The 21,298-nt window shown below is 38.9% G+C and overlaps 3 protein-coding genes across 7 annotated transcripts; 1 reads left to right on the forward strand and 2 right to left on the reverse strand.

The window, feature by feature from the left end:
- Positions 1-577: 577 nt before the first annotated feature.
- On the forward strand, positions 578-9,709 carry cdk5rap1 (CDK5 regulatory subunit associated protein 1). 4 transcript variants are annotated; one of them, XM_067505182.1, is made up of 14 exons: positions 578-1,485; positions 1,569-1,672; positions 1,772-1,806; positions 1,996-2,096; positions 2,186-2,396; positions 3,132-3,252; positions 3,691-3,921; positions 4,112-4,209; positions 4,291-4,346; positions 4,443-4,573; positions 4,693-4,842; positions 5,301-5,441; positions 5,921-6,079; positions 9,408-9,709. In XM_067505182.1, the coding sequence occupies exons 1-13, from the start codon at positions 1,206-1,208 to the stop codon at positions 6,068-6,070; spliced, it is 1,809 nt and encodes a 602-aa protein (XP_067361283.1). In that variant the 5' UTR covers positions 578-1,205; the 3' UTR covers positions 6,071-6,079; positions 9,408-9,709. The 4 variants fall into 4 exon arrangements, with proteins under 4 accessions (XP_067361283.1, XP_067361282.1, XP_067361284.1 ...); XM_067505184.1 differs by lacking the exon at positions 9,408-9,709 and having other exon boundaries at positions 579-1,210; positions 1,324-1,485; positions 5,921-6,343; XM_067505181.1 differs by lacking the exon at positions 9,408-9,709 and having other exon boundaries at positions 5,921-6,343.
- LOC137127340 (bactericidal permeability-increasing protein-like) lies at positions 7,473-10,629 on the reverse strand. Its single transcript, XM_067504201.1, has 12 exons — positions 10,512-10,629; positions 9,600-9,707; positions 9,400-9,514; positions 9,172-9,303; positions 8,926-9,081; positions 8,745-8,808; positions 8,454-8,514; positions 8,275-8,366; positions 8,014-8,190; positions 7,878-7,937; positions 7,628-7,795; positions 7,473-7,544 (listed from the first exon to the last, which is right to left on the reverse strand). The coding sequence occupies exons 1-12, from the start codon at positions 10,612-10,614 to the stop codon at positions 7,473-7,475; spliced, it is 1,308 nt and encodes a 435-aa protein (XP_067360302.1). The 5' UTR covers positions 10,615-10,629.
- Positions 10,630-11,931: 1,302 nt separating this feature from the next.
- On the reverse strand, positions 11,932-19,490 carry LOC137127782 (bactericidal permeability-increasing protein-like). 2 transcript variants are annotated; one of them, XM_067505186.1, is made up of 16 exons: positions 19,349-19,490; positions 18,344-18,451; positions 18,145-18,259; positions 17,917-18,048; positions 17,671-17,826; positions 17,490-17,553; positions 17,166-17,226; positions 16,996-17,087; positions 16,733-16,909; positions 16,597-16,656; positions 16,347-16,514; positions 16,196-16,263; positions 16,053-16,095; positions 15,914-15,977; positions 15,327-15,403; positions 11,932-15,207 (listed from the first exon to the last, which is right to left on the reverse strand). In XM_067505186.1, the coding sequence occupies exons 1-16, from the start codon at positions 19,449-19,451 to the stop codon at positions 15,166-15,168; spliced, it is 1,530 nt and encodes a 509-aa protein (XP_067361287.1). In that variant the 5' UTR covers positions 19,452-19,490; the 3' UTR covers positions 11,932-15,165. The 2 variants fall into 2 exon arrangements, with proteins under 2 accessions (XP_067361287.1, XP_067361286.1); XM_067505185.1 differs by lacking the exons at positions 11,932-15,207; positions 15,327-15,403; positions 19,349-19,490 and adding an exon at positions 18,731-18,985 and having other exon boundaries at positions 15,931-16,095.
- Between the last annotated feature and the right edge of the window lie 1,808 nt (positions 19,491-21,298).

The raw sequence follows: 21,298 nt of genomic DNA on the forward strand, positions 1-21,298 counted from the left end.
TGTCAACATTAGATCGTATAGCTCCGTTAAGAAACAGACCTGATCCACTGACCAAGAAACAACCATGGATTAATGAGAATATACGAAATTGTAAATGAGTATGTAGAAGGGCTGAGGGTAAATGGAAGAAATCTGGTCTTACAGTATATTTTATTATAATGAAAGAAAACTTATTAGTTTTCAATAGGATGGTGAAGGATGCCAGAGCCTCTTACTGCTCACAACTCATTTATGCCAATCATCAAAATTCCAGATTTCTATTTGATACTGTCGATAGGCTGGTTAATCCTCTACTCCCTCATGCCTCCCTCAGCTATTTTCTTCATAAAAGAACATTACATTTTATTTGATGCAATTTACTGAACCATTTTCCCCAAATTCGGCCCCAATTTTGGCACTATAACGTGGAAAATAAGTGCACACATTTTAATTAAGGGTTCTGCTTGTACGGTTTATCTAACTGGTACAGTCAGTCAAATATCGTTTTAGAGCCCACCCATCCCAAATAACCCCGGAACTTCATTTTGAATCAAGTGAGGTTTCAGTCGGAGCGTGAATTTTAACGTACCAGTGAGTGCACTTTTGGCTCCAGGACACTCGAAGATCCAAGATGATTCTCGCCTCTACTCGTTCTTGCTGAACCAACATTTATTCCCCCTGACGTGACCCTCAGAAATGAACCAACCTTTTTGTATTAGTAAAAAGTTTACTACTTCATAATTGGTAGATTACTGAGACAACAGTATACAGTCATAGTTGTTTCGGACTTACGCGGTAAATGTCAAACACAAAGATACTTTAAAATCGGTGTGGTACTTAAGCTATAATGTTACATTAGCTGCTAGATATCGGAATTTTTAAAATTGTATTGCGGTATTATTATGTAACTATATGTTATTGTGTAATTTTGACATCCATTCGCTTTTCTTTGAGACAATACATTTGGGTTGGGAGAGGGAGTTACTCATCTCGATAATATAACACCTTTGGCTGCACGTGACATGAACGCCTCAGTGACATTTACCCAGTGACGTTAACCACTGTAGCTCGGTAGCACATTTAGGGTTATTTATAAATTAAGATAAACGAGAAACAAAATGTTAGAGGTTAGGTAGTTCTGATTGTTGTTAATTACAGTAAACGGCTGCTGAGCTCACACTAAGGGTAAATGCGAGGGGAACGTTTCCGCTGCCTGTTAACTGAGCATGGAGTACGTGAGAAGTTTAAAATCCCTTTTTGTGATTTCACATCACCGGCTACCTCTCAGGTACAGCCTGCCCAGGTGTTGTTCTAATTTAGCTAACACCAGTGTCCGTTCAAAAGAGAGGAGGACAACTGCAGACAAGTTCAAGACACGGTTATCCTCTGGTCCAAGTTTTCAGGAATTTGTCAAAGCAGTGTCTGTCAAAAGGACTTCACATGGAGAATACTCTGATCAACACGGTTATCTTTCTGAGGACTTGGACATGGGGAACTCGAGGAAAGGTTAGTTTTGCATGGGTAAAGAACATTATCAGGAGTTGATTTTGATTTTACCTGGATGTTTAACTGGTTTTGTCTTATGACAGTGTATTTTGAAACCTATGGATGTCAAATGAATGTAAATGACACAGAGATCGCCTGGTCCATACTACAGAGGAGGGGATACCAACGCACATTTGACTTAAATGAGGTACAGCTGATTCTGTTTATGATTCTGTTTATATTTCACTGATTTAATCAAATGCATTATAACAAAGTTACCGCAGTGTAAGATGTTTTGTCCGTGCAGGCAGATGTTGTCCTCCTGGTAACATGCTCTGTAAGGTAAGACAATGTTACAAACAGTCAAAACTCTTAGAAGGAACTGAACAAAAACAAAAAGTTTTAAAGACAGTTTGGCATTTTTACAATGGTACAACCCATTTATGTGGCTTAAACATTTTTGCTACACCAAGCTAACCGACTCAGAGAGATGACTTAACTCACGGACACAAATACCCTCTGTCATGACAGAGAAAAAGCTGAACAGACAATTTGGAATAGACTACAACAATTAACAGCCATGAAAAAGAAACGGTTGAAGACTCATACACCAATGAAAATTGGAATTTTAGGTAAGTTGCAGTAGTTCATTAGGTCGCATTTGACTATATTTACAGTCGCTATCAAGATACTCTATATGTATTTCTGTGTATTTGTCCAGGTTGCATGGCAGAGAGGCTAAAGACAGAGCTTCTGGAGCAAGAAAAGCTTGTAGATGTTATTGCTGGTCCAGATGCCTACCGGGACCTTCCCCGCCTCTTGACTCTAGCTGACGGAGGCCATCAGGTGAGCAATGTGCTGCTGTCATTAGAGGAGACCTACGCTGACATCATGCCTGTCCACCATGCTCCTCAGGGATACAGTGCTTTTGTGTGAGTAACTGTTTATTATTAATATTGTATTTTTAGTTTTTATTTTTTGGGAGGGGGGGCATTGACTGTACTCTAGACGCAATTCCTACTGCCATTTGTAAAGAATCTTTTCAGTTAATTATCGGAGGAAGTCCTAACAACTATCAACCACTTTCTGGAGCCAAGTGTTATCCCCGCAACAGCTGTGAGGCCGAATTAACACAAAAGCTGCATCAATTCATCAACACTCACTAACTATACGCCAATCTGCAATTTTCAGTTTTCAGCACAATTTTAGAGAAATCCCTGTCGATACAGTTAAATGGTTTTATTATTTTAAACTTATTCAGTCTGGTTGGTAATTTTTTATAGTACTTCCCTGGTAAAAGTTGTTGATGGTATTAGCTTAGCTCTACATGACAATACATTCTCTAAATTGGTATTTCCTGGTTTGAGTGACTTTGATTAAGTTAAAATCCAGTAGCTCCAGTAACTCTGGTAGAGAGTTCTTGGTAGTTTGTGAAAAAATATTTTTCCAGAAATTATCTATTTGTATTCTAAGTAATTTGGCACCCTAGTAGTAATTTTATCATAAATACATTGAGTGTATAAATCTAGGAGAATATAGTAGTGATGCAGCAAAATAGTCTCAATGCTTTTGTTTATTTTTAGGAGCACTGTTGTCCTAAAATAAAAATAAAAAATATGTATGAGCACGTGTCCTGTCAGGACTTTATGTGTCCTTTACCTCGGCAGGTCCATTATGCGAGGCTGCGACAACATGTGCAGCTACTGCATTGTTCCCTTCACCCGGGGGAGAGAGAGGAGTCGACCTGTCAGATCCATTCTTGAGGAAATCCGTGTGCTCTCTGACCAGGCATGTTAGAACCTCAGTGGCAGTCAATTTGATGCCTCACTACCAAAACAAAGAGACAAGCACAAGAAAATGTCTTAGAGTAGAAAGGTGTACTGGTGTTTTGCTGAATGCTTTGATTTTACTCAATGGCCACTTTATTAGGTACTACTGTGCAATCTAATGCAATCCAATACAGCAGCTCTTCCATGAATTCTACATTTGCAAGGTTATAATTTAAAACTCAGTAAAAGTAATAATTATATTATGTGTTTATTACTGAGGTCAGCGTAGATGCTGGAGTTATGCAATGCAAGATGGTGCTATGGTGCTACTTTATTCTGTGCTGTACAATCATATTAATGTTTTAACATCACTTGGTAGTAAATATTGAGCTCTCCAATTGAATATTAGTGATAAAGATGTGCCTGACTAGCGTTTGTGGTGGATGTGTTAAATCAGGGTGTGAAGGAGGTGACGTTACTGGGTCAGAATGTGAACAGCTACAGAGACACATCAGAACAACAGTTCGGTGGCTCAGATCTGACTAAGCTCAGCCGAGGCTTTAAGACAGTTTACCGAACAAAACAAGGGGGTCTGCGTTTCTCCGACCTGCTGGATGCAGTGTCACGCATTGATCCTGACATGAGGATCAGGTTCACATCCCCTCATCCCAAAGATTTTCCTGATGAGGTATGCTTTTTTTTTTTTTTTTAATTCTGGTAAAATAAGAGCTGCAGAGAGACAAACACTCTCATTACAGTCCAGTGTTTGGTTTGCAGTTATGGTGACAAATAGAGAAACAAAACTCTGTTCTGTAATGTTCTGTAATAGCTTAGTTTAATCAGGCTTTCCGACCTATTTTCTGTGTTTATTTTCACAGGTATTGCATCTGATTGCAGAGCGTGGAAACATTTGTAAACAGATCCACCTTCCAGCACAGAGTGGGAGCAGCCAGGTTTTGAAAGCAATGCGCCGTGGGTAAGCGGCTCGGTTTAGAAAGCTGTTTTGTGAAGTTTCTTTTGTACGTCTAATGACACATCTTCCTTTTAAATTTTACAGCTACACAAAAGAGGCCTACCTTGGACTTGTGGAGAATGTCAAAAGAATCATCCAAGGTAGGTATTAAAAATTAGATCTCAAGGGCAACACAACCCCCTCCCTTTAAACCTTTAACCCCAGTGCGCTTTGCATAATTTCTGTGTGTGTACCAGGGGTGAGTCTCAGCAGTGACTTTATCTCTGGCTTCTGTGGCGAGACAGAGGAGGACCACCAGCAGACTCTGTCTCTGATCAGAGAAGTGGGCTACAATGTGGGATTCCTTTTTGCCTATAGCATGAGAAAGGTGAGTTCCTGTGGATTTGTAATGTATATAACACCAGAAAAAAATGATAAGTGTGAGCTTATTTAGGAATTTTATTTAAGATGTTGTTTACAAAAGCTTGTCTTCCTTGTGTTGCTCAGAAAACCCACGCCTTCCATCGGTTGCCAGATGATGTTCCGGCAGAGGTGAAACAGCGGAGGCTGGTGGAGTGTATCAGTGTGTTCAGAGAGGAAGCTGCGAGAGTGAACGCTGCTCTTGTCGGCAGCACACAGCTTGTCCTGGTCGAGGGAGTGAGTTCTGCACACACGATCACACATAGGGCTCAGCAATGGACTACTTAGTCATGTTAGGTTCACTATTAATCAGTTGTTGTACATATACAATGTATTATATTATTATTTAACACCCAGCTGTGACCATGGTTAAGGTGCCATAGTTAAGTGGATGGATAGTTATAGTTATGGATAATATACTTAAATCTATAATCTTAAACAGCATTAGAGGGCATAACACAAATTTTTCCAGAATATGTGCTTTTAACATTTATTGAAGGTGGAAGAAGGTTAATCATCAGCACATTTAAACTTTACACTCTCTTAGGGGAAGGTAAGACTTTGTTGTTTCTAAGTGATTAGTAACTCTGCAAAATATTGGTAAACTTTGAAGTTTTGTACCTGTGTGCTAGGGGGACTTGAACCTGTCACCGGGCAACACAGCTTAGCTCAGCTTAGTTTCCATTTTTATGCAGGAAAGTAAAAGATCTGCCAAGGACCTGTGTGGGAGAACTGATGGTAATATGAAAGTGATTTTCCCCAAAGAGGATGTTGCTGTTCATACTTCAGAATCCAACACTGGACCTATTAATGCTGGAGACTATGTGCTCGTAAAGGTAGGGCTCCGTTCATGCAGATCATGCAGCTACAAAGAGTCTTTTCAAATAAAGCCTGACTGATATGGCCAATACCTTCAGTTAAGCTCCGTTGTATAATTTGTAGCAGGTGAGGCTCAGTAGGAAAAATGAAATGTCACATACACAATTCAGGATTTGGCAACATTAATATGTCTGAAGAAAGTTATTAATATGGCTATAAGCCTTTGACCCCTGATCATTACCTCGGGTCTTGGGTATATGTATGTATGTTTTTCAGCAGTTTCAAATTGAAAGGTCTGTATTCTCATGCTCAAATAAAAATGCATTCCAGTAGTTCAGATGTTTTAATAGAATCATGTAAAAGGCTTTCAACTATAAAATCATAAGACAAATGAAGATTACCATATAGAAAATCCCTTTAACACTCATCAATTTGTCCTTTGAGATATTTTTGTATCCTCTCATTTATGTTTGATGTTTTGTGTCTTTCAATATAGATATTGTCATCTAACTCCCAGAGTCTGAGAGGTCGAGCCCTGAGTCACAGCTCCCTGAGAGACACAGTGGCACACTGTGAGCCTTTGTCTAGGCATCAGGTTGATGAACATGTGGCGTCAGACACCAGCATGATTGAAACTTGCCACTGAAAGACAGAGGTGATGTCACAGGAAATTGGCTTTTAGTTTGTAAAGACAGACTGACTTTGAAGACAAACTGGACAATTGTGCTGAGCTATGAAAACTAGAATGATATTTAAACACTCAGCACCAAATGTGTTTATGTTCGTATTAAACTGATCCTGAAACCCTCTACGATCATTTAATACACAGTAATGTGACAGGTTTTGTCTGAAGTAAACCAAAACTAAAAAAAAAAAAACCCAAACATCTTTGATCAGCACCAATGTAGATTTGCTGTGTGAGTTACACAGACAGAAACGTTGAGAAAGAATCAAGATGCAAACTATTTCTCCAGCTGGTAATTGTAGTAGTTGTATAATTGCTCTATGTGCTCCATCATGGCTCCATCCCCTGGTGCAAAAGTAAACCATGGGAATTTTCTGGATTAAATTTCAAGCCGTGAACTGAACATCTGTCCCAATCAGCATGTAGTCCTAGGGGAGAAAAACAGTTAATGGTTAATAATAGCTTTTAGATCATGAATGTTACATTAACCCTCATAAAGAAACTATAATAATCACTGCAGTAATATAGAAAATACAATGTCTCTGACCTTTAGGACCTGAAGCTGGGTATTCACAAGTTTCATCTTCCCAATTGCAGGAAGTGGGTAACCCTTTGCAAGTATAGCTATGAAGCAAAATTAACACATTTAGGAAAACAAAAATCAGATTTGATGTGCAGAAAAGTTACTGCAACATGTAATCATAAAGCACAACCCACATAGTTAAAAGCCATCTGACTGTTTTAAGATATAACACAGATTCAAAAGAAACCAGCGTGATCCATTGAACAGACCTAACCTGATTCTGGAAGCATTAAAAACACTAAATGTACAGTCGTATAGATGGATAATGTCACTAACTCTAAGTACATATAATAAGATTGTCCTTTATTTGACAGTTGAGAAATCAGCTCACTGCATGGCATCGACTGTAAACCCATTGGTTTTTGGCTATGACATTAAAAGGGCGAAGACTGTTTTTGTGCTGCGGATTTTAAATTAAAATGTCTAAAAAAATGACCCTAGAAGTTAAAAAAACTTGGCTTTAATTTCATTTTGAGCAATAACTGAAAATGCAGCAACTCACCATTCACTTTGGGTATCACTACCAGTTCGAGCACCGTTCGGAGGACCTTATCAAGGGATTTGACCTGTAGGTTAGAGTTAGATTGTTAGACTTGTACTGCTGGTGGATACTGTGACTCATGTTAAAATGCAGCTCTCACCTGAAACGCTCCAACATAACTTGTCCCCAGGGTCAGATCCATTCTGTGCAGATGAGGCAAAATTAGACTGCAACGTTCATTACGAAGACCTTTTGGCCCCATTTTCCCTTCTGAGACCAAGTGTTGATTTTTTAGTAACTCACTTGTTAAGGCTGACAGCTCCAGCCAGCCTCATTTCACTGACAAACATCTGGGTGCTGACACTGGTTTCCTGTAAACAAAGTTGTGAAAATTGAGTTTTTTTGTTTCCTTATACTCTACAGCACACTAATGCCTGTTAGCTGTGTAACCTACTAAGTTCAGCACAAAAAGAGGGGAAAGTGTGGTGTCGGGTTGTATAGCGTAGGCCGTCACTGTGCCAGTGGCCTGGATGGTTATGTTGTTGGGTTCAAAACTGATGATAGGAGTTTTCACTGTCTTCACCAGCAGTTTTATCATCAGGCCTGGGTAGAGCTTGGCAATCTGAAAATATACCATAACATATCTGACAAATCGCTAAACAGAAAATCATTCTGATTACGAAAACAGAGGTGTGTGTTTTCACCTGTGGGATGAAGATTCCAAATGTTTTAGTGCTGAGTCTTATGGGAGAACTGTGAGGGATCTGTTGTGACAGAGTGAGAGATTTTAGACCATTGTGACCCCATGAAAAATGAATAAGCCAGGAGCAGGAGACTCACTATATCATCTGTGATGTAGAGATTAAAGACTTCAGCTTTATCATAGACAAAGGCTGCAGAGTTGGCGGTGAAGGCAGACAAACCCATGTACAGCATGTTGTTGTTCTGGGACGGCAGGGAAAAGAGTGTGGGGGAGACTGGAGGCTCCTGGTGCTTCCCGATGTTGTAAAATTCACCCTAAAGAGTGGAAGAAGAGACGATAAAGGAAGAAATCATCTGTCTTTTTACTTACTTTTTAGATTCTGAAATGTATTTCTTTACCTTTAAGTTTAAGTCTATAGAAGACGATGACACCGTGGGCGAGGACACCATTGAATATTCAATCTCTGCATACTTGTCCACCTGGGCTAAAACTGCAGTATGGTAAAAAATCAGTTATATGTTGAGCATAATTGAAACATCTGAATAATTTATGTGATTTTTTTTTTTTTTTTTTTTACCATTGAGAGTTTTTAAGTGAGGGTTCAAATTAGATACTGCATTATTCACCAGAGGGCAGAGCTGCAACAATAAAGAACAGAGAAACTCTGTGTCATATCAAACAGTTATTTCTGACTGGAAAAAGCAAATATACTGCTCCCAAAACTGGACACTGACACCATCTGTATTTCCATTTAATGCCACTTTTTAATTTTATGCCAGGAGCATCTGTTGTGAGTTTGGCCCCCAACTAGTTGAGATGTATATAACAGATGATAAAAACAGCGAGTTTAAGGCTGGTTTCCTCTCACCTGTTCCGCTAATGTATCACGCAATGCCTTATCAATGAAGCTTATAAAGAGATTGTACAGCCAACTGCAACAAATAGGATGTACAAGAGAGTTTGCAGTACGTCCAGCATGACAGTTAAAACTGGAAATTCCTATTCTGTCAGATAATTACAAACGTAGCAGGCAGAAAGCTTTGTTTTACCTGGCTCCACCGTGAAACTTGATCCTGACATTGCCAACACTGGCTGCACAGCCGACACTACTGACTGCAGGTCGGCCTGTCTCATCACTCCTGATGGCGATACTTGTGGTGATAGTGAGTCCGTTCACATTCAGATCAAAAGAGCCGCTGTCCTTTCTGTTGATAGAGAGCAGTCACTGCTGCAGCAGAAATATCACAAAATGCACTCAACGGTACAGCTCAAAGAAGAAATCTTTGGCCACTCACATTATTCTGAGGTACTTGACCCTCCAGTCCCCGTGCAGACTGATGAAAGCATTACTGATAGACAGTCTCACACCAATACCTGGCACCAGATCCACTTCAGACTGTGGAAATCCCACATTCACTATCTGCAAACTATAAGAATCAATATACCCGTTTACAAAGACACAAAATTATACCACCTGAAATATGCAACACTTTTGAAGAGAATTTACAGTGACGTTGCTTTACTTTGACAGGCTGTACTGGACTTTTCCAATGGGAGACACACGCTCTGTCCCTGAAATATCCGGGACTTTGATGCTTTTGAGTTCCTGCTGGATTGAAGCCAACCCCAGTTCCCTGCCTAAAACAAGACCAAACTTGATGATAGAGCCCATGACATAACCTGTTTATCACCTAATAGAAGTAAAGTTTGCAGCGAGTGTTACCATATTCAAGGCCTTTCTGTGTTAGCTTGACCTTTACTCCAGGGTTGGTGCCTAAGGTCACAGGGATCAGAGCGACCAGGACGAGCCAGCAGCACGGGTACATCTTGACTGTTTTGAAATAATACATTTATGAACAATGCACCATAAACCAGTTGATGTTTCTGGTTTTGTGTGGAAAATGCTTTGGAGGCAAAACCTCAAAACGTCTTTGAGAAGAGTTTTGTTTTCTTGATCATAAATGAAATGAATAAATATTAATAAATGAAATAAATATTCCCTACATGAGAATCATATCCTAACATGTATGATGCATGGTTCCTGAATTATTCATAAAACAAACCGTGGGAGCACCTTTCTCACCCATTTAGTTTGAGCAAAGTTTATGTCCCCTCAAGAGACATATGAGTTTAATTGTGTTTCAGGACACAACAAAACATGGGAAACTTAATAAAAACACTGTAAAAGAGCTGCCTATTAAAGAAAATACATATGTTACTACCAGAAAATAAAAACACCATCCCTGACTACACAAACCAAGATCAGGACTAGCTTTGGCCCAAGTAGTCATATTTAGTCTAAATACACCTCAGGATACGAGCAACACTGTCATTTTGTTTCATGATTTATACATTATGAATTATTATTATTATTATTAATCATATAATCTAAACTGTTTGCCAGAACAAAGCATTCAGTGAAAAGACTAAAGATTGTCAAATGCAAATCAATGCACCACTTTAGAACTGTTTACCCCTGCAGTCCACCTATATTACAATCTGTTATTTCATTTTTAAAAAGTCAAAGTTCATTCACACACATTTGGAAGGATTTATTTGGACTCATTATTCCAAACAGTCTTAGAAAAACCTTACAAAATAGTGAATAATTTAGTAAGTATGCAACAGCTCTTACCTAAAGAAATATCAATAGCAGTTTGTTTTAGAACCAGACGTCCTCTCCCGATGTCCTCGTTGGACTGAAAACAATGCATTCTGAGAGAGGAAGTAGGGCTCATGACTTATAATTTGGTAATTCAATCAGCAACAAGAATCACACCCAGTATTGCTATATTGAATGTCGTGCTTCTCTGATCTCATATAATCTTTTTAAATGATTGTGGTATTAGTAGTGTTGTGGTCTGGTTTCTTCCCATGGGCATATCTGGAAGGTTCCATTGCCAAAACAGCCTAACTAGGTCCTTTCAATACAATTCTACACTAGATGTTTCACCTCCTTATCCTTTTCGTGGTTTCTTTTCTTTGCTACCCAGACTGCATGATTCTAGGTGAGTGTTGGAACATAGGTTGACAGGCCAATAAGATGATTTGCCTTCTGACTTTGCTAGTTCTTCACCCCAACCAAACTCCATTTTACCCTCACTTGTTAATAACACCTTGAAATACCCAAAGTCTCAAACTCACTTGAGGTAAAAACATGTCACCTGAAGGGAGCTGTTGACCCAGATGCTTCACACAATCTAAAGGTAATCTTGAAACCTTAAAGGTGTGGTTCAACTGAACCACATAGTCTGAAACATATTGTGTGCCAATATTTGCCACACACCCTCTGGTCCTTCTCTTTAAATATGGAAATCACCATCCAGTCTGCCAGTCCAAAGGTATGTTCCCCAATCTCCATGTAACAACAAAGTGTCCAGAGGGTTCAGCATCTCAGGGTTAATCTGATTCTGACCGGACGCCTTGGTGCTGGGAAGGTTCTTCAAAGCTTTCAATGCATCAGTTAATCAATCAAGACAAACTCGTTCATTTGTAAACAAGTAAACAAGTTCTTGCACAGCTATTTTCAATATCAACTAACAATTGGATAATTCAGTGCAATGTGACAAATTGTCTCGTTTAGTTTGTACTGTGCTCATTATGGTGCATAACCTGAAACAAAGCTGTGCTCATTCAAATCATCACAAACTAACTGACACACAACTCTAATGGGTTTCTTTCATAGTGGACTGTGGAAGAAATGAACTAAGTTGGGGGCCCCACAGCAAATACTTTTGCTCCTTCAACATCAGACTGTAAGTTTGTGTATCTGTGATGACTAAGAAGAGATATACATGAAATTGCTGTGTGTGTACTGTTTAATAAGTATAGAGTGAGGATTTCGTGCTCTGGCACTGTTTTTTTTTTAATGTTTTAGGATCATTTAAGGATAATAAATTAACACTTAATCATTATTACACCTCATATTCTTCAACTTTATTTAAAATCAGATGAATGTGCATTATGAAGAAACTTGCTTTAGAGCAGGACAAAAACTGAGACGGGTGCAGTTTAAAAGCAAGTGATGTTGCTGCAGAGCTCTAGTGACATCTAGTGGTGAGTAGTAAACAAAGACATCTCAGTTAAAACCTTAGGTCAAAGATAATGATCATTCAATTAAATTCAATTCAATTCAACTTTATTTATATAGCGCCAATTTACAACAAAGTCATCTCAAGGTACTTTACATAATAAAGTCCAGACTACACAAGTATGTAGAGGCAACCCAACAAATCCCCTATGAGCAAGCCCTAGGCAACAGTGGAGAGGAAAACCTCCCTTTAACGGAAGAAACCTCCAGCAGAACCAGGCTCAGGGTGGGCGGCCATCTGCCTTGACCGGTTGGGGTGAGTGGAAAGTGAAGGGAGAAAGGAAAAGAGCAGCGAAAAGCAACAACAAAACATTATACAGGTTGGTAGGACACAAAATTAATAGCATACAGTGGTGACAAATACATGTATAGAGAAAAAGAGGAGGGGAGCTCATTGCACTTGCGGGAGTCCCCCAACACTCTAAACCTATAGCATCTTAGGTAGGAGCTAGTTCAGGTTTACTGAGCAGTTTTAACTATAAGCTTTATCCAAAAAGGAAGGTTTTAAGCCTAGTCTTAAAAGTAGAGAGGGTGTCTGCCCCCCGAGTTTGGATTGGAAGCTGGTTCCACAGGAGAGGAGCTTGATAGCTAAAGGCTCTGCCTCCCATTCTACTTTTGCAAATTCTGGGAACCATAGGTAGGTCGGTATTCTGGGATCAAAGTGGTCTAATCAGGCGATACACAACTATGAGATCTTTTAAATATGATGGAGCTTGACCATTAAGAGCTTTGTTTGTAAGGATGAGGTATTGAATTCTATTCTAGATTTCATGGGAAGCTAATGGAGAGAAGCTTGTGAAGGTGAATTATGATCTCTCTTCCCCTGACCCCAAGAGTAGGGAATTACAGTAGTCCAACCTAGAAGTAACAAATGCATGGACCAGTTTTTCGGCATCACCTTGAGACAGGATGCTTCTAATTTTAGCAATGTTCCGTAGGTGGAAGAAGGCTGTTCTAGAGATTTGTCTTATATGTGAGGTAAATGCCAAATCCTGGTCAATAACAACTCCAAAGTTCCTCACCAAAGCACTGGAGGCCAAAGTTATGTCATCTAAAGTAACTATTATTGTTTGACAGCATATTTCTCATCTTTTTAGGCCCAAAGAGAATCATTTCAGTTTTGTCTGAAATTAGAAGTAGGTAATTGTAGGACATCCAGGCCTTTATGTCTTTTAGACATGCTTAAAGTTTGACTATTTGGATAGTATCTTTTGGTTTCACAGATAAATAGAGCTGGGTATCATCTGCATAGCAGTGCAAGTTTATGGAATGTTTCATAATAATTTTGCCTAAAGGTTAAAGGTTACATTAAGAAGATTAATATTAGGTGTGTTCTTAGTTATTTTGTTCACTGTGAAATATGAAACTTTGCTCAAACTAACTTTGGTCCTTCCCTAGGTTTAAGAAATCACTAAAGGTTCTGTTGCAAATTTTTATATACAAATCAACAGCGCCGTTGGCTTTCTGGCAGAGAATTAAATCTTCAGTTTTTCAGAAGAAGAAAAGTAGACATAACACTAGTTGGTAATTTTCCCAGAATATGTGCTTTTAACATTTATTGAAGGTGGAAGCAGGTTAATCTTCAGCTCATGAAACTTTACAGTCTCTTAGGGGAAGGGAAGACTTAATTGTTTCTAAGTCTAAACTATGATTAGTAACTCTGCATAATGTGGGAAAAAGTTGAAGTCCTGTAGCTGTTTACTAGGGGGACTTGAAACTGTCACCGGGCAACACAGCTTAGCTCATGTTTCCATTTTTATGCAGGAAAGTAAAAGATCTGCCAAGGACCTGTGTGGGAGAACTGATGGTAATATGAAAGTGATTTTCCCCAAAGAGGATGATGCTGTTCATACTTCAGAATCCAACTCTGGACCTATTAATGCTGGAGACTATGTGCTCGTAAAGGTAGGGCTCCATTCATGGAGATGATGCAGCTACAAAGAGTCTTTTCAAATAAAGCCTGACTGATATGGCCAATACCTTCAGTTAAGCTCCGTTGTATAATTTGTAGCAGGTGAGGCTCAGTAGGAAAAATGAAATGTCACATACACAATTCAGGATTTGGCAACATTAATATGTCTGAAGAAAGTTATTAATATGGCTATAAGCCTTTGACCCCTGATCATTACCTCGAGTCTTGGGTATATTTACATATGATTTTCAGGAGTTTCAAATTGAAATGTCTGTATTCTCATGCTCAAATAAAAATCCATTCCAGTAGTTCAGATGTTTTAATAGAATCATGTAAAAGGCTTTCAACTATAAAATCATAAGACAAATGAAAATTACCATATGGAAAATCCCTTTAACACTCATCAATTTACAAATATCAAATTCTCCTTTGAGATGTTTCTGTATCCTCTCATTTATGTTTGATGTTTTGTGTCTTTCAATATAGATAGTGTCGTCTAACTCCCAGACTCTGAGAGGTCGAGCCCTGAGTCACAGCTACCTGAGAGACACAGTGGCACACTGTGAGCCTTCGTCTAGGCATCAGGTGAAGATGAACATGTGGCGTCAGACACTAGTATGATTTAAACTTGCCATTGAAAGACAGAGATGACTTCACAGGAAATTGGCTTTTAGTTTGTAAAGACAGACTGACTTTGAAGACAAACTGGACAATTGTGCTGAGCTATGAAAACTAGAATGATATTTAAACACTCAGCACCAAATGGGTTTATGTTCATATTAAACTGATCCTGAAACCCTCTAGGATCATTTAATACACAGTAATGTGACAGATTTTGTCTGAAGTAAACCAAAACTAACATCTTTGATCAGCACAAATGTAGATTTGCTGTGTGAGTTACACAGACAGAAACGTTGAGAAAGAACCCAAGTAAAGTCAGCATAAAGCTCTGTAATCGGCTTTGAAAGGAGCATGTTAGTTTGAAAGAGATGATTGTGGCGACAACAGTGAATCTCATATTGCAGAACATCCTGTGTTATGACAGCACTGCACTGACACTGATGGGAAAAACTCACTGCCCCTCATTTGCATTTTCTATGTAGAAAAGCTGATCATTTAAGATGATTAATAAAAATACAAAAAGGGTAACAATTTAAAGCAAGATCAAGATGCAAACTGTATTTCTCAAGCTGGTAATTGTAGTAGTTGTATAATTGCTCTGTGTGCTCCATCGTGGTGACATCCCCTGGTGCAAAAGTAAACCCTGGGAATTTTCTGGATTAAATTTCAAGCCGTGAACTGAACATCTGTCCCAATCAGCATGTAGTCCTAGGGGAGAAAAACAGTTAATGGTTAATAATAGCTTTTAGATCATGAATGTTACATTAACCCTCATAAAGAAACTATAATAATCACTGCAGTAATATAGAAAATGCCATGTCTCTGACCTTTAGGACCTGAAGCTGGGTATTCACAAGTTTCATCTTCCCAATTGCAGGAAGTGGGTATCCCTTTGCAAGTTGAGCTATGAAGCAATATTAACACATTTAGGGAAACAAAAATCTGATTTGATGTGCAGAAAAGTTACTACAACGTGTAATAATAAAGCACAACCCACATATTACCTGCAGCTCAAAATGCTTTTCATTTTAAGGAAAAAGCCATAACTAGTAAAAAGCCATCTGATTGTTTTAAGATATAACACAGATTCAAAAGAAACCAGCGTGATCCATTGAACAGACCTAACCTGATTCTGGAAGCATTAAAAACACTAAATGTACAGTCGTATAGATGGATAATGTCACTAACTCTAAGTACAGATAATAAGATTGTCCTTTATTTGACAGTTGAGAAATCAGCTCACTGCATGGCGTCGACTGTAAACCCATTGGTTTTTGGCTATGACATTAAAAGGGCGAAGACTGTTTTTGTGCTGCGGATTTTAAATTAAAATGTCTAAAAAAATGACCCTAGAAGTTAAAAAAACTTGGCTTTAATTTCATTTTGAGAAAAAACTGAAAATCCAGCAACTCACCATTCACTTTGGGTATCACTACCAGTTCAAGCACCATTTGGAGGACCTTATCAAGGGATTTGACCTGTAGGTTAGAGTTAGATTGTTAGACTTGTACTGCTGGTGGACACTGTGACTCATGTTAAAATGCAGCTCTCACCTGAAACGCTCCAACATAACTTGTCCCCAGGGTCAGATCCATTCTGTGCAAATGAGGCAAAATTAGACTGCAACGTTCATTACGAAGACCTTTTGGCCCCATTTTCCCTTCTGAGACCAAGTGATGATTTTTTAGTAACTCACTTGTTAAGGCTGACAGCTCCAGCCAGCCTCATTTCACTGACAAACATCTGGGTGCTGACACTGGTGTCCTGTAAACAAAGATGTGAAAATTGAGTTTTTTTGTTTCCTTATACTCTACAGCACACTAATGCCTGTTAGCTGTGTAACCTACTAAGTTCAGCACAAAAAGAGGGGAAAGTGTGGTGTTGGGTTGGATAGCGTAGGCCGTCACTGTGCCAGTGGCCTGGATGGTTATGTTGTTGGGTTCAAAACTGATGATAGGAGTTTTCACTGTCTTCACCAGCAGTTTTATCATCAGGCCTGGGTAGAGCTTGGCAATCTGAAAATATACCATGACATATCTGACAAATCGCTAAACAGAAAATCATTCTGATTACGAAAACAGAGGTGTGTGTTTTCACCTGTGGGATGAAGATTTCAAATGTTTTAGTGCTGAGTCTTATGGGAGAACTTTGAGGGATCTGTTGTGACAGAGGGACAGTTTTTAGACCATTGTGACCCCATGAAAAGTGAATAAGCCAGGAGCAGGAGACTCACTATATCATCTGTGATGTAGAGATTAAAGACTTCAGCTTTATCATAGACAAAGGCTGCAGAGTTGGCGGTGAAGGCAGACAAACCCATGTACAGCATGCTATTGTTCTGGGACGGCAGGAAAAAGAGTGTGGGGGGGACTGGAGGCTCCTGGTGCTTCCCGATGTTGTAAAATTCACCCTAAAGAGTGGAAGAAGAGACGATAAAGGAAGAAATCATCTGTGTCTTTATACGTACTTTTTAGATTCTGAAATGTAATTCTTTACCTTTAAGTTCAAGTCTATAGAAGACGATGACACCGTGGGCGAGGACACCATTGAATATTCAATCTCTGCATACTTATCCACCTGGGCTAAAACTGCAGTATGGTAGAAAATCAGTTGTATGTTCATCATAATCGAAATATCTGAATAATTTATGTGATTGTTTTTTTTACCATTGAGAGTTTTTAAGTGAGGGTTCAAATTAGATACTGCATTATTCACCAGAGGGCAGAGCTGCAACAATAAAGAACAGAGAAACTCTGTGTCTTATCAAACACTGATATCAATATCAAACAGTGATTTTTGACTGGAAAAAGCAAATATACTGCTCCCAAAACTGGACACTGACACCATCTGTATTTTTCATTTAATGCCACTTTTTAATTTTATGCCAGGAGCATCTGTTGTGAGTTTAGCCCCCAACTAGTTGAGATGTATATGACAGAGCGCGATGGCGATCGATAAAAACAGCGAGTTTAAGGCTGATTTCCTCTCACCTGTTTCGCTAATGCATTACGCAATGCCTTATCAATGAAGCTTCTAAAGAGATTGTACAGCCAACTGCAACAAATAGGATGTACAAGAGAGTTTGCAGTAAGTCCAGCATGACAGTTAAAAGTGGAAAATACTATTCTGTCAGATAATTACAAACGTAGCAGGCAGAAAGCTTTGTTTTACCTGGCTCCACCGTGAAACTTGATGTTGGCACTGCTGACACTGGCTGCACAGCCAACACTACTGACTGCAGGTCGGCCTGTCTCATCACTACTGATGGCGATACTTGTGGTGATAGTGAGTCCGTTCACATTCAGGTCAAAAGAGCCGCTGTCCTTTCTGTTGATAGAGAGCAGTCACTGCTGCAGCAGAAATATCACAAAATGCACTCAACGGTACAGCTCAAAGAAGAAATCTTTGGCCACTCACATTATTACTAGGTACTTGACCCTCCAGTCCCCATGCAGACTGATGAAAGCATTACTGATAGACAGTCTCACACCAGTACCTGGCACCAGATCCACTTCAGACTGTGGAAATCCCACATTCACTATCTGCAAACTAAAAGAATCAATATACCCATTTACAAAGACACAAAATTATACCACCTGAAATATGCAACACTTTTGAAGAGAATTTACAGTGACGTTGCTTTACTTTGACAGGCTGTACTGGACTTTTCCAATGGGAGACACACGCTCTGTCCCTGAAATATCTGGGACTTTGATGCTTTTGAGTTCCTGCTGGATTGAAGCCAACCCCAGTTCCCTGCCTAAAACAAGACCAAACTTGATGATAGAGCCATGACATTACCCATTCATCACCTAATGGAAGTAACATTTGCAGCGAGTGTTACCATATTCAAGGCCTTTCTGTGTTAGCTTGACATTTACTCCAGGGTTGGTGCCTAAGGTCACAGGGATCAGAGCGACCAGGACGAGCCAGGAGCACTGGTACATCTTCACTGTTTTGAGATAAAAAGCACAGCAAAATTCGTGTTGTTTTTAACAACAGTGCACCATAAACCAGTTGATTTTTCTGGTTTTGTTTGGTTGCTTTTGTGTGAGAAATGCTTTGGAGGCAAAACCTCAAAACGTCTTTTAGAAGAGTTTTGTTTTCTTGATCATAAATGATAAATATTCCCTACATGAGAATACATAAATACATCGTACATATCCTAACATGTACGATGCATGGTTCCTGAATTATTCATAAAAACAAACCGTGGGAGAACCTTTCTTACCTGTTTAGTTTGAGCAGAGTTTATGTCCCCTCAAAGACATATGTGGGTCAGACATGCACAAGAGACATATGAGTTTAATTGTGTTTCAGGACACAACAGAACATGGGAAACCTAATAAAAACACTGTAAAAGAGCTGTCTATTGAAGAAAATACATATTTTACTACCAGAAAACAAAAGCACCATCCCTTACTACACATACGAAGATCAGGACTAGCTTTGGCCCAAGTAGTCATATTTAGTCTAAATATACCTCAGGATACGAGCAACACTGTCATTTTGTTTCATGATGTATACATTATGAATCATTATTATTATTATTATTATTATTATTATTATTATTATTATTATTATTATTATTATGCATATAATCTAAACTGTTTGCCAGAACAAAGCATTCAGTGAAAAGACTAAAGATTTTACAAATGCAAATCAATGTGCCACTTTAGAACTGTTAACCCCTGCAGTCCACCTATGTTACAATCTTTTATTTCAGTTTTAAAAAGTCAAAGTTCATTCACACACATTTGGAAGGATTTATTTGGACTCATTATTCCAAACAGTCTTAGAAAAATCTTACAAAATAGTGAATGTTTAGTAAGTATGCAACAGCTCTTACCTAAAGAAATATCAATAGCAGTTTGTTTTGGAACCAGTCGTCCTCTCCCAATGTCCTCGTTGGACTGAAAACAATGCATTCTGAGAGAGGAAGTAGGGCTCATGACTTATAATTTGGTAATTCAATCAGCAACAAGAATCACACCCAGTATTGCTATATTGAATGTCGTGCTGCTCTGATCTCATATAATCTTTTTAAATGATTGTGGTATTAGTAGTGTTGTGGTCTGGTTTCTTCCCATGGGCATATCTGGAAGGTTCCATTGCCAAAACAGCCTAACTAGGTCCTTTCAATGCAATTCTACACTAGATGTTTCACCTCCTGTGTGTACTGTATAATAAGTATAGAGTGAGGATTTCGTGCTCTGGCACTGTTTTTTTGAATTTTTTAGGATCATTTAAGGATAATAAATTAACACTTAATCATTATTACACCTCATATTCTTCAACTTTATTTAAAATCAGATGAATGTGCATTATGAAGAAACTTTCTTTAGAGCAGGACAAAAACTGAGAGGGGTGCAGTTTAAAAGCAAGTGATGCTGCTGCAGAGCTCTAGTGACATGAAGGGAGAAAGGGAGTGAAGGGAGAAAGGAAAAGAGCAACAAAAAGCAACGACAAAACATTATACAGGTTGGTAGGACACAAAATTAATAGCATACAGTGGTGACAAATAAATGTATAGAGAAAAAGAGGAGGGGAGCTCATTGCACTTGCGGGAGTCCCCCAACACTCTAAACCTATAGCATCTTAGGTAGGAGCTAGTTCAGGTTTACTGAGCAGTTTTAACTATAAGCTTTATCAAAAAGGAAGGTTTTAAGCCTAGTCTTAAAAGTAGAGAGGGTGTCTGCCCCCCCAATTTGGATTGGAAGCTGGTTCCACAAGAGAGGAGCTTGATAGCTAAAGGCTCTGCCTCCCATTCTACTTTTGCAAACTCTGGGAACCACAAGTAGGCCTGTATTCTGTGATCAAAGTGGTCTAATCGGGCGATACACAACTATGAGATCTTTTAAATATGATGGAGCTTGTATGTAAGGAGGAGGGTTTTGAATTCTATTCTAGATTTTATGGGAAGCCAATGGAGAGAAGCTTGTGAAGGTGAATTATGATCTCTCTTCCCCTGACCCCAAAAGTAGGGAATTACAGTAGTCCAACCTAGAAGTAACAAATGCATCAACTAGTTTTTTAGCATCACTTTGAGACAGGATGCTTCTAATTTTAGCAATGTTCCGTTGGTGGAAGACGGCTTTACTAGAGATTTGTCTTATATGTGAGGTAAACACCAAATCCTGGTCAAAAATGACTCCAAGGTTCCTCACCACAGCACTGGAGGCCAAAGTTATGTCATCTAAAGTAACTATTATTGTTAGACAGCATATTTCTCATCTTTTCAGGCCCAAAGAGAATAATTTCAGTTTTGTCTGAATTTAGAAGTAGGAAATTGTAGGACATCCAGGCCTTTACGTCTTTTAGACATGCTTCAAGTTTGACTATTTGGTTAGTATATTTTGGTTTCACAGATAAATAGAGCTGGGTATCATCTGCATAGCAGTGCAAGTTTATGGAATGTTTCATAATAATTTTGTCTAAAGGTGACATATACAGATTGAAAAGTTCTGGTCCTAACACAGAGCCCTGTGGAATTCCATAACTAACTTTTGTGCAGAAAGAGGATTCATCATTAACATTAAACAAGTTGGAATCTGTCTGACAGATAAGATTTAAACCAATGCAGTGCGGTTCCTTTAATCCCAAATCCATGTTCCAGTCTCTGTAATAAAATGTTGTGGTCTAGTAAGACGAGTATGGACACAAGTCCATTATCTGAGGCCAAGAGAAGATCGTTGGCGACTTTTACCAGTGCTGTTTCTGTACTATGATGAGCTCTAAACTCTGACTGAAAGCCTTCATACTAATTATTCCTGTACAGGTGGTCAGATAATTGTTTTGC

This window comes from Channa argus, chromosome 5 (assembly GCF_033026475.1).
Source record: "Channa argus isolate prfri chromosome 5, Channa argus male v1.0, whole genome shotgun sequence".
Taxonomy (NCBI): Eukaryota; Metazoa; Chordata; class Actinopteri; order Anabantiformes; family Channidae; genus Channa; species Channa argus.